The 13256-nt window shown below is 39.5% G+C and overlaps 1 protein-coding gene and 2 non-coding genes across 5 annotated transcripts in view; all 3 read left to right on the forward strand.

The window, feature by feature from the left end:
- Nucleotides 1-13256, forward strand: part of CKAP5 (cytoskeleton associated protein 5) — a 115634-nt gene that overhangs the window by 88005 nt on the left and 14373 nt on the right. For all 3 annotated transcript variants that reach the window (XM_060105441.1, XM_060105443.1, XM_060105442.1), the window contains exons 27-35: nt 986-1074; nt 3567-3692; nt 5659-5808; nt 6114-6317; nt 6527-6662; nt 7088-7281; nt 8263-8435; nt 9611-9784; nt 10006-10126. In XM_060105441.1, the coding sequence (XP_059961424.1) occupies nt 986-1074; nt 3567-3692; nt 5659-5808; nt 6114-6317; nt 6527-6662; nt 7088-7281; nt 8263-8435; nt 9611-9784; nt 10006-10126 (1367 nt within the window). The remainder of the gene's footprint in view (nt 1-985; nt 1075-3566; nt 3693-5658; nt 5809-6113; nt 6318-6526; nt 6663-7087; nt 7282-8262; nt 8436-9610; nt 9785-10005; nt 10127-13256) is intronic.
- On the forward strand, nt 6771-6881 carry LOC132494524 (small nucleolar RNA SNORD67). Its single transcript, XR_009533101.1, has one exon. It is a non-coding gene; the product is annotated as a small nucleolar RNA SNORD67 (small nucleolar RNA).
- LOC132494525 (small nucleolar RNA SNORD67) lies at nt 10177-10272 on the forward strand. The gene has a single exon (XR_009533102.1). It is a non-coding gene; the product is annotated as a small nucleolar RNA SNORD67 (small nucleolar RNA).

A 13256-nucleotide genomic window follows, 5' to 3' on the forward strand; every position in this document is an offset into this window, starting at 1 on the left:
GTTACCTGTTTTATGCCAGGAACTGTGCTGAGGGTTTAAGGATGGTTAATTTGATTTCCAACTCCAAAAAGGAGTTTTGGAGTATCACAATGAAATACTCCAGAAAGCAAGTGCTCAATCTTTTAAGGTTTCCACAACTATTTTCTGCTATTGGATATTACAGTTAGAAGGAGAATTGGGACCATCTAACTTAACCCTCTTTATTAACAGGTAAGGAACACCAAAGGTTAAGTGACTTGCACAAGGCCAGACAGCCAGCCAGTGCCTGAGCCAGCAGAGACCTCTGCTTAACTCATTCATAAATGAGTTCCCCTTTCACTACACTTGGCTGTTTGCTGATCCATTCTAATATTTACTAAACTTCTTCAAGGGAAAATTCTTGATTTCTTCATCCTAATGTTAAAATTTCAAAATGTACAAATAGAACACTAACCTGAAACCACTGCTCTTCTAGACTTATTGCTTAAGCAAAATAATAATATTCTGTTTAATGGGGTAGAAATTATTGATGCTATAAAGTTAGAAATTTTACATGTGTTAAATTTTTGGTATCAAAGTATATATTCATTTATAACATTTATTGGGATCTTGCTATATGGTATATATAGTTTACTGTAGTATCAAAGGTGATACACTCTTCCCTTAAGGAAGTATCAGTCTAACAAAAAGGTTTTTTAACTGCTATTTAGAAAATGGTCTTAAACTGCAGTTTAAATGTTGATAAAGGAGATGTAGGTTTTCTGAATTAATTTCATAAGGAAATCGGGGAGAAAAAAGATTAGGAAAAAAATCTAACTGAAAGTGCTTTAAAAATGGATACATTTGTTTAAAAAAAACTTTTCAAAAAAATAAAATAAAAATAATTTTTAATAGATATATTTAAAACTGCTGGCTTTCTCACCATCATTATATATTTAACCTGCCCAGAATATAGTGATATTAGTTAGAGTTTATATTTACAGTACGTGCTTTTTTTTTCTCAAAGCACCTGTTGAAGATTCTGTTTCTGGCACTGTAGAACCCAAGCCTGATCCAAAAAAGGCCAAAGCTCTAGGAGTTTCCTCTAAAGCAAAGGTATGTTCATTCTGCAACTTAGATGTAGAATTGCTTTTAATTGTTTTATACACTGAGTCATTCTTTTAGCCAAGATCATATTACATATGAAAGATTATTACTACTCTTGATATTATCTAATTATAAAGTATTTATTTATACAAGTTTCTGTGGCTCACTTTTAATGTTACCTCAAAACCAAGACTCCTATTCTCAAGAGCTACTGCCAGGGTTTCTGTCGTCCAGGTTTTGAGGGGGATTTTCAGTAGTAGGCAACTTCCTTTAAATTTGGCAGTTAAGGGCCTCCCTGGTGGCGCAAGTGGTTGAGAGTCCGCCTGCCGATGCAGGGGATACGGGTTCGTGCCCCGGTCTGGGAGGATCCCATATGCCGCGGAGCGGCTGGGCCCGTGAGCCATGGCCGCTGAGCCTGTGCGTCCGGAGCCTGCGCGTCCGGAGCCTGTGCTCCGCAACGGGGGAGGCCACAGCAGTGAGAGGCCCGCATACCGCAAAAAAAAAAAAAAAAAAAAAATTTGGCAGTTAAGTCATCATATTAGAAGGTGTTCTGATTAGACTAAAAGGAAGTATCTTCTGTCCCCACACCAATGGGATTTGATGCATCACCAATCCTTTTAGCATCCATGCAGAGTTGGACAATTTAAAGAAATGTTTTCAAATGCTCGACCTTAAATATCCCCTTTGTGTTTTTTCATTTAATTAAGTTTTTGAATCACAGCAGATTGTCGTCAGTTTCTATATCAAGATTCAGAGCTTGTCACTGTATTCAGAGAATTGACTGTTTAATACTTACAAAAGGAAAATTGCAGAACTGTGCAATCAGTAGTAAATCTAATAGTAAATATAAATAGAGAAAACTATTTCATTAACTGCATGTAACTGATGAAAGTATGCAGAGTATGAAATGTTTTATTATCCAGTACATTTATTATTACATCCACATTATAGAAGGGGCACTCTGTGGCCAGTTACTAATTTTCCCTCCCTATGCTTGGGTCCTTCAACTCAGTGAGTTAATTTAAATGAGTAATTATCTTCTGAACTATCCAGTGAAGCTGTTCTTTTCCTGTCCTTCTCCGTCTCCTCATCCCACATTTAACAAGCGCTTATTTCAGTATTTTGATCACAAGTGCTTTGAAGTATTTTTGACTCTGTTCTTTTTTTTTTTTTTTTTTTTTTTTTTTGCGGTACGCGGGCCTCTCACTGTTGTGGCCTCTCCCGTTGCGGAGCACAGGCTCCGGACGCGCAGGCTCAGCGGCCATGGCTCACGGGCCCAGCCGCTCCGCGGCATATGGGATCCTCCCGGACCGGGGCAGGAACCCGTATCCCCTGCATTGGCAGGCGGACTCTCAACCACTACGCCACCAGGGAGGCCCTTGACTCTGTTCTTAATGCCACTTTCTTTTCAGTCTTTTGCAGTTTACGAAGCAGTTTCACATAAATGATCTCACATTTGTTTTGACTGAATGACTTAAGTGTTTGAACTAGAAAGAAATGCTGGCCTACTAAAAATAGCAGACTTTTGCTATATTTATAATATTATAATAATAATTCCAGTAATGAAATTCAAATTTTACCTTAAATATATATGCCATGTGTTCACAGTTTCTTTCCATCTGATACAAAGATTCTAAATCTTGGATTCTTTTTAAAAGCCACTTTAAAAAAAATCTATCTATCTATCTATTTATTGGCTGCATCGGGTCTTAGTTGAGGCATGCAGGATCTTTCGTTGCAGTGTGCGGGCTTCTCTCCAGTTCTGGTGCACGGGCTCCAGAGCACGTGGGCTCTGTAGTTGTGGCACGCGGGCTTAGTTGCCCGGTAGCATGTGGGATCTGAGTTCTCTGACCAGGGATTGAACGGGTGTCCCCTGCATTGCAAGATGGATTGTTAACCACTGGACCACCAGGGAAGTCCCTAAAAGCCACTTTAGTAACTTAAGTATTTAAAATGTTTCTAGCAAATTTCTCTTTAGAAACAGATTCAAAGGGTCTCCAGTTACAGTAATGTTATAGAGATACATTTTATATACAGAGAAACAGAAAAGTTTTCTCAATTAAGTTATGTGAAATGTGTGTATACCATTCAAAATGTCATTAATATGGAAAGCTGTAAACAGTGTTGAAGATTTCAAGAAAGAAAAGAACTATCCATTATATGTCAGTTATATCAATAATTTTTTTAAAAGAACTATCCAAGAAACAAAAATAGCCTGTAACCCAGACCAATGATATATAATAGCAGCTTTTCCAACCACATCACATGCCAGCCCAAGGACTAACCAACAGTTACTTAAGAGTGCTATTAGAAACATTTTTAGAAAACCTGTACACAAACATATCAAATGCAAGATTCTGTGGTTCATTTTTTTGTTTCATTTGGAATATGATATAGAAAGGTGTCTCTGGTTTATATAGTGCCCTTTTGCTGGGCAGTAACAGCGAATTCCCAGGAAGTAGTAGTCTAGCTAATCAGTATTCCCTGTACCTTGGTTGTAGACTGCACAAGGAAAGAAAGTGCCAAGCAAAACCAGCTTAAAGGAAGATGAAGACAAATCTGGTCCTATTTTTATTGTTGTTCCAAATGGAAAGGAGCAAAGAATGAAAGATGAGAAAGGATTAAAGGTAAGGAAGAAATAAGAATCTTCAGGAGTTTTTTGCTTGTCTGTTTTAGTTTCGTTTTGTAATCAAGAATAATTTTTCTGTCTGATTCATATCATTGTGAAATATCTAATAATTAACTGAATCTTTTGCTTATAAATTATATCTTGTTTCTGTAAGACTATTTTTGGGGGGTTTTGGGGGGGGTTTTGTTTGTTTTTAGAATCAAAGACTGGAAAGTAGTCATTGATTTTTTATCAACTACACATATGTAATATGCTACTCCTTTATTCTTTCTTGTACCTGACACCTTAAAGATAGATTTGGTAACTATATATGGCTAGTTTGATCATTTTGCTTTTTTTTTTTTAACATCTTTATTGGAGTATAATTGCTTCACAATGGTGTGTTAGTTTCTGCTTTATAACAAAGTGAATCAGTTATACATATACATATGTTCCCATATATCTTCCCTCTTGCGTCTCCCTCCCTCCCACCCTCCCTATCCCACCCCTCTAGGTGGTCACAAACCACCTAGCTGATCTCCCTGTGCTATGTGGCTGCTTCCCGCTAGCTATCTATTTTACGTTTGGTAGTGTATATATGTCCATGCCACTCTCTCACTTTGTCACAGCTTACCCTTACCCCTCCCCATATCCTCAAGTCCATGCTCTAGTAGGTCTGTGTCTTTATTCCCGTCTTACCCCTAGGTACTTAATGACCTTTTTTTTTTTCTTAGATTCCATATATATGTGTTAACATACGGTATTTGTTTTTCTGTTTCTGACTTACTTCACTCTGTATGACAGACTCTAGATCCATCCACCTCACTACAGATAACTCAATTTCGTTTCTTTTTATGGCTGAGTAATATTCCATTGTATATATGTGCCACATCTTCTTCATCCATTCATCTGTCGATGGACGCTTAGGTTGCTTCCATGTCCTGGCTATTGTAAATAGAGCTGCAGTGAACATTTTGTTACATGACTCTTTTTGAATTATGGTTTTCGCAGGGTATATGCCCAGTAGTGGGATTGCTGGGTTGTATGGTAGATCTATTTGTAGTTTTTTAAGGAACCTCCATACTGTTCTCCATAGTGGCTGTAACTATATATGGCTAGTTTGATCATTTCGCTTTTGATGTTGTTTTGGTTTTATTAATCAGTTAAAACTTTTCAAAATATATACATTAGAATTTTTAAAACTTCAAACAATACAAAAAAAGTACAGAAAGTATGAAAAGCATGTCTCCCACTCCAGTCTCCCTACACAGGGAGGATGTTATTACCAGTTATTTTGTGTATTACTCCAGAAATAATAATATTCCATACCTATACATTCATATATATATAAATATATAGCCCTCGTTTTACACAGATGGGAACATGCCATACTCTTTGTTCTGAATCTTACTTTTTTCTTTAAATGGTATTTGAAATATATATGTTAAAGATCATTCCATATCTGCACGCATGTATACATTCATTCTGTTTATTGATGCATCATATGTATGTACCTTTCTTTATCCTCAACCCACTACGTTGAACATTTAGGTTACTTCTAATCTTCCACTCTTATAAACTATATTGCCATAGTCATCTTTGAATATAAGTTTTGTGCACATATGTAAGTATATTTATATTAAACTCCTAGAATAATATGTACATTTAAAATTTTGATAGATATTTCAAATTTGCCCTTTATTAAAATTGTACCAGCAGTATCCACCATGTTATACAATAATAGATCATTGATTTTTCTAGTAAGAATTGCTGAAAATTCTATTCCTAGAAGATTTTCAGAGTTAAGCTTCCAGAAGTATGACAGACAGATTGAGAGTACATTTTGCATTCATACTTAATTATACATTCATCTTGGTGAATTTAAAAATATCTTGTTAAACTGATTCCTGCAGCTGCTTTAAATAGAGTTCTGTACCACATTTCAGTTGAACACCTTACAGCTCCTTTTCACTGTTTTTCTTCAGGTGCTGAAGTGGAATTTTACTACTCCGCGGGATGAATACATTGAGCAACTAAAAACTCAGATGTCTAGCTGTGTGGCTAAATGGTTACAAGATGAGATGTTTCACTCAGACTTTCAGCATCACAACAAAGCCCTTGCTGTCATGGTTGATGTAAGTTTGCAACAAAATAAATATGCATGAGTCTCAGGCATGAAAATACTGAGCCCTGTGAAATAATTGGAAGTTTGCATGAATTGAGAAGGAACTGGAATACACCATGTTCTCTGTTTTTAGAGCTTTCTTATTATCTGATAGAATAAATGACTATATGTCTATAATTTGGGGTCTTAAATGGAGGCTTAAAAATCTATCATTTTCTTTTTGCACTGCCGTAAAATTTGAGAGTTACTTGCCTAATAGAACTTAAATTTTTATGCAGTCTAATTTGTGAGGGTTTTGTATTGTTCTCTTTCAAGCACTTGGAGAGTGAAAAAGAGGGTGTCATTGGTTGCCTGGATCTGATCTTAAAGTGGCTTACCCTGCGGTTTTTTGACACCAATACAAGCGTCCTAATGAAAGCCCTAGAATATTTAAAATTGCTCTTCACCCTGCTGAGTGAGGAGGAGTATCATCTTACTGAGAATGAAGCATCTTCCTTCATCCCCTATCTCATCCTCAAGGTAATGTGTTGTTCTCACTTTGGAAGATTACTCAAGTTCCCAGCTACTTCAGTTCCTGTACTTTTATTCCCTCTCCCCTCTTCATTTATTGTATGATGATGATACCTTCCACCGCTCATTCTATTCTTTCAAGATGTAGTGACACACAAGGGGGTACCTTTGCTACCCAGAAAATGCCTCACTTAATCATTATTTTCCTTGTTGACTAGGTCGGAGAACCAAAGGATGTCATTCGTAAAGATGTCCGTGCCATCCTGAACCGGATGTGCCTTGTCTACCCAGCCAGCAAGATGTTCCCCTTCATCATGGAAGGAACCAAATCCAAAAACTCTAAGCAGAGAGCAGGTAAAGCAACAATTTAAATTGAGCCCTATGTCTGCAACAGTGACCTCTAGAAGAAATAACTTATAGATGAACCAGGAAATTTCTTGATTCTAACCTTCTGATGTGGACTGTGAGAGTGATGAGTTGCACACTGGTGGAGCCACAGTATCAGGTGATACAGGCACTGCTCCGTACCACCCTGGTGACAAAATCAAGTGCACAGGGGCCATCTGACTCACAGGCATCTCTTTCTTCTAGGAGCCCTTGCTATAACTCCATTGTTTCATTGTGTATTTTATAGAAGGCAGTAAACGAGGAAGAATTCAGGGCAGAGCCAGAATAAGATTTTAGACCTTCACGTATGCCAGGGAAAATGTATCTAGTAAAGATAGGTCTCTGTGCCAAATCTCTGTTGAGTCTCCTTAATCTGGCCTTTCTCTCCCCAGAGTGCCTAGAAGAACTAGGGTGTCTGGTCGAGTCCTATGGCATGAACGTTTGCCAACCAACCCCAGGAAAAGCCTTAAAGGAGATAGCGATTCACATAGGAGACCGCGACAACGCTGTGCGCAACGCTGCCCTCAACACCATCGTCACAGTGTACAACGTACATGGGGATCAGGTGTTCAGACTGATTGGAACGGTGAGTGACTCTTCTCTGAACATTTTCAGCCTGTTGTGAACTGCAAGGTCACTTAGGTGTCAAGTTTCATACCGTCTCAACTCTAAGTTTTTACCACTTTTTGTTAAAACTCAACCTATCGATATGTCCTAGAATCCATATAAACCTTTGAGGTGTCTCTGATTACTGTAGGACATTTAGGCTGTGTTTTACTGGAAATTAGATTTTCTTTTCTGAGCATTCCCCTCATAACAAATTGCTTCAGATGAAAACTATTTTTGAATCAAGAAATCTGAGCTAGTCTGGGATTTAAATTCTGCCTGGTAATCTCCTCAGTAATTTTTAGTGCATTTATTTTCTAGTGAACAAGTACTCACTTGTGTATAATGTGGATTCTGGTACCTGTCAGATCAAAAGGGTCTTGAGCTGCAGCTATGAGCCAGACTCTCCAAGCATAGAAGGTTCTGCTTTTGACTCCTTACTTCCTCTGAGCCAGTCACTGCTGTGGCTGGACCTGTTCTTCACTCCAGTTACCTCTTAGTACCACGTGTATTTACCCTGTGCTTATATATTTTTACTTGTATTAATCTCATTAAATACTCACTACAAGGCCAGTGAAGGAACTAAAGCAGATGGGAATTTTACAGATGACCAAAAGTGAAGCTTCTTGCCCATAGCCACACAGCTAGTTAGTGGTGACACCAAAAAATGAGGAAGCTCCCTTTAATTCTTGACCTTTTTATTTGTAGTTATTCATAGCCTTTCCTTTTCTGTCCTTTCCTTCTTTCATATGTTCTCTTATATAGCAAGTCAGGTTTTAGCAATAGTTGATTTTAAAATGATGTAGTGTTTTGAAAGGAAACTTACCCTAACGTACGAGGTTCTGTTTGCTTCGACATGAAAATGGATATTAATTCTTGGGTCTTCCAATTAGGTTTTTAATTCTCTTCATATTCTAGTAGAGGGGTGTGCTAATAAATTAAATTTGGTCTCTTTTGACAGCTTTCTGAAAAGGATATGAGCATGCTTGAGGAGAGGATTAAGCGGTCAGCAAAGAGGCCTTCTGCTGCACCAGTAAAACAGGTGGAAGAGAAACCTCAGCGCACACAGAGCATAAGCTCCAATACCAACATGCTACGCAAGGGACCAGCTGAGGACATGTCCTCCAGACTCAAGTATGTGGATGGAGATAGTTGTCCGAGGGCATCTCTGTGGACTTTGCCTTGTGTGCTCAGAGCTTAGCCTGTAACATAATCTTGAGTTCTCGTAGCCATTATCATGCATGACACAGTGTCTGGGTAAATGTCTTGTAACCAAATGTTAAATCCTTCAGTCTCCATTGTCTTTGTCTCAAAACCACTTCTAAATAGTCTTGTGCCTTCTTTCACTGCTTTTCCGTGGACAGAGTTATGTATCGCACTTATAGGATGTAAGTACTGCCTGCTAATTTCTCATTAGCAGGGCTCTTATATCTTTCTAACTTCTGACTTGGACTCATCCCCTCTGGAGGGCTGTTGGTGTAGACTTTATAGCCAGGTAGAGGGTGTCCAAGTATCCCATGAATCAAGCCTTCCCTGAAAGTCCGCTGGCTAGCAGACGTGTCAGCTCAATGTCATGTGGCTAAAGTATGGGCTCACCTTCTTCCTTGTGTTATGTTTGGTCGCGCACGGGTTCCTATTCGTCAGATAAGGCTGAGTAAAATGCATGCAACCCAGAATTGGCTTAGGGACTCAAAAAACTGCCTTCTAATAAGCAAGATAGCTCTATTTTAGATCATATCATGAGTATAATTTTAACCAATTTGAATTTGGAGACTGTGAATATCTATTGCTTGGCTGTAATGCTGGCCCTGACCTGAGTGAATATTCCTAAAAAGAGGTGATTGACTGTCCCTCAAGTATAAAATTTACTGAACACTGCATGGGATAATGCTTATAATTAGAAAAACGTAAACACTGGTTAAATTGGTAGAAAAGAACCGGGCAGTCTAGATATTTCTTAAATTTTTGCCCAGAAGTAGTGAGCTTTGAGTCAATATAAATATTCTTTATTATTTACTGCCCCAATTGGAATAGCATACAAGGTTTGTTGGCTTTAATGAACTAGAGAGAATACTTACAACTTGGCAGTACTGTAAGTACAAGTCAGTCTTCTCTCTTAGGATATTCATGAACCAGTGTTGTTGCCCATTGAAGGCACTTGCTTAGACTCAAGGACTTAAATCATTCAGGGGGGCTGAAACCAGAAGTTGAACATCTGTCTTGCAGCTTTGGGGCAGCTGGCAGTGCTACTCTTGCCCTTCGGTTAAGAAGTCTCTTTTAGTTCAGGAGCCTCCTTTTACTTCCCTTAGCCAAGCCCGAAGCATGAGTGGGCATCCTGAGGCAGCCCAGATGGTTCGCCGAGAATTCCAGCTGGATCTAGATGAGATTGAGAATGACAATGGTACAGTCCGATGTGAAATGCCAGAACTTGTTCAGCACAAACTGGATGACATTTTTGAACCAGTCCTTATTCCTGAACCCAAGTAAGTTAACCCATTTCATTTAAGTATAAGCAGTTCATGATCATCAGAGTGTATATGTTGAAAAGAGCTCTCTGTGCAGTTAGAACTTTTTAGAACAGATTACTATCTGACTAATAGCGGTTCTTTACCAAAACCTGGATCTAGTGGGGAACTGCATAATTCCAACTCATTGGGATACCTTATAATAAAGATTGAATATTTTCCTTTGCTCCACTCTCTAGGATCCGGGCTGTTTCTCCACACTTTGATGATATGCACAGTAATACAGCATCCACAATCAATTTCATTATCTCCCAGGTAGCCAGTGGTGACATCAACACAAGCATCCAAGCTCTGACACAGGTAATGGGGGTATTACCCATGACAGTAATTCCCCTGGTGGCTGTCGAGGCTGTAATAGTGACGGTTGCACACTGGTTACAGTATTAAGGGAGGCAGGCAGTGTTCAGTACCTGCCTGATGAAAAAAGTGCACAGGGACCACTGCCAGACATCACTTGCCTCACAGGATAGAGCTGTGATAGAGCCTTGCTTTTTACAGTTGCATTCTTTCACCAGAGGCTGAAAAACAGCAATTGGTAGGAACCAGCTCTGATGGAACTTTCTTAGATTTTGGTGGGCAGAGACAAACAAATAAAATATCAGATAATAGTAACTACTGTGTAAATATAACTCAAATGGGCTGATGGGAGAGAGGGAACTAAGTACTAGTTACTTAGATTGGTGGTCGGGGTTCAAGCAGAGAACAGCTAGTACAAAAACTCTAGGGTAGGAATGACTTCGGTGTGGTCCAGGAAACAGTACAGGCCCATGTGCCTGGAACGTAGTGGGGAAGAGAGAGAATGGTACAGAATGAGATTTGAGAGGTGGATAGAGACCAGATCATGTGGGGTTTTAAAAGCCCTGAGGGAGGTTTTGGATTTTAAATGTGATGGGAAGCCATTAGAGAATTTTGAGGAAAAAGAAGCTACATGTTTTTTAAAAACCTTTCTCTTCTTCCTCTGCTTCCCTTCCATAACAGTCTAGTCATAAAGCCAGGAGGAGGGTAAAACAAGGTAGGCACCTACCTTGTGGCAAGGGGGTGGGAGTAGAGAGCCACAGTGGCCCAATGTGAGGGTCTTCAAGCCCAAACATTGTGAGGAGGCTGTCATTCAGGAGGGGTGACACACAGCCGGGAATCAGAGCCAAAGCAGGAAGAGGAAGATGTCCGTGGGGGGAGCCAGTGTGGCATGGTAGAAGGACCCCAGGCAGGGTGAGGAGGACATCCATGTGTGTTGGAGAGGAGCAGGGCGGCATGCGGCTGGCTCAGAATAGGGAGTCAGAGCCAAAGCAGAAGATGTGGGCCTGGGGAACAGCTGGTGGCAGAGGTGGGAGGTTGGTTACAAACAAAGGGATTGGTCAAATAAATATAATAAGGAAAATGGGAGCCAAGTTTCCTACTGTCAGAGAAGGGTGATACAAATATGGAAGGACAAGAAAATAGAAACTCTGGTGTTGGACCGGAATTAGATGTGTCAGTATGAACTCATGGTTTTCAATACACAGATATAGAAATAAATATCAAGGTAAATGTATGTGCGTATGTATATATGCGGTATATAAATGTATGTTACAGATGATATGCATATATTCCCTGGCTCTTTCCACTGAGACGACCTGAGAACAGCAACACCCCAACAGCAATGAGCACCCCCAGATCTTGTCTCCTAAATACCACTTTCCTCTAAAAGGAATAACAGCTCCTTAAGAAGTGGCAGATTCCAGAGCTGAATCAGGGAAAGTACTGGATGATTCTGGAGTATCTTGTTGTGCTAGACAGCAAGGATAGGCTCAGAGAATTGTAGGGACATGTCAGAAGGACACATAGGCCAACTAGAACAGACTCCCTATTGGAAGAGAGCACCGTTTGAACATCAAAATAAATAATAATAGTAATGAGTTATAACCCCGTAAACAATACAATTTGTAAATTTACTGAATTTAAATAAAATAGGAAACCACAAGTCCATGCACATATAAGCTAGTTAAAAATTTGAAGAGAAATGGAATATTTACATAGTTTCATAGTACCTCTCCACAAAATACAAAGGACTAATATATTAAAAGTACCCTCAAAATACAAAATACCAAGAATAATTTGACAATAGAGAAGCCTAGCAGATACCACCTTGAGTGATCGAAGTAAACATCATCAATCATATGACAAAATGAAATCATGTACCACCTGATAGGATCCAGTGGGAAATCTGCATTACTTTGCTGAGATTCCTGATGTTGTCTATTCATGAGAAAACATCAGACAAGTGCAAATTGAGGGACATTTTCAAAATCTCAAGGTGAAGAAAGTCAAGGAAAGACTGAGGGAACTGGTCTAGAGTGTATGATTCTAGACGGGCCTTTTCGCTATAAAGAACATAATCGGGGCAACTGGAGAAAATGGGATAGAGCCTGAGGATTAGGTGGTAGTAACATCAGTATTCCTGCCTTTGATCCTTGTATCATGATTATGAAAGAGCATGTCTTGTTAAGAAATATATGATGGGACTTCCCTGGTGGTCCAGCGGGTAAGACTCCACGCTCCCAATGCAGGGGGCCCAGATTCGATCCCTGATCTGGGAACTAGATCCTGCATGCATGCCACAGCTAAGTTCGCATGCTGCAACTAAGAAGCCCGCATGCCGCAGCTAAGAAGTGCACATGCTGCAACTAAAGATCCCACATGACGCAACTAAGACCCGGTGCAGCCAAAATAAATAAATGAATAAATATTAAAAAAAAAAAAAAGAAAGAAATACATGCTGAAGTATCAAGAGGGTCATGGAGCATCAGACTGACTACTTGCAAATGATTCAGGATTTTTAAAAGTTCTTTTACTATACTTCCAACGTTTCTATAATGTTTGAACTTATTTTAATTGGGGAAAAAGTCACTTCTGGCCACTCCATAGAGACCAGATTATAGGCAGGGCAAGAGTGGATTCTGGGAGGCCTGTTAGACTGTTAGGAAGCTATTGTCGAAATTCATATGAAAGATATGTGCACTAGGACGATCATTGTGGAGAGGAAGAAAAGTGAATGGTTTCAGGGTATCTTTCAGAGGTAGAGTCCACAGGACTTGGTGATAGAATGGATATGAAATGTAAGAGAGGAGAGGAATCAATAGTAGCTCCTTGCTGTTTGGCTTGAGCAACTGGGTGGATGGTGGTGCTGTGTACGGAGATGGGGAAGGATGGAGGAAGAGCAGGCTTGAGAGACTGGAAATCAAGAGATACGTCTTTGCTGTGTTAGGTCTGAGCAGAAGGGCAGAACCGGAATCCCAGCACGAGGTTTTTGATGTTGCTTGACAAATAGCCTCCTGTTAACACTTTTGCTGTTGGAAGAAAACAAATGGCGGGGAGTCTGGAAAACAGCGACTTGAATGCATGCATCCCTGTTGCCTTTCTCTATCAATTTCAATCCAAACCCATTTGCCTT

Source organism: Mesoplodon densirostris, chromosome 7 (assembly GCF_025265405.1).
Source record: "Mesoplodon densirostris isolate mMesDen1 chromosome 7, mMesDen1 primary haplotype, whole genome shotgun sequence".
Classification (NCBI taxonomy): domain Eukaryota; kingdom Metazoa; phylum Chordata; class Mammalia; order Artiodactyla; family Ziphiidae; genus Mesoplodon; species Mesoplodon densirostris.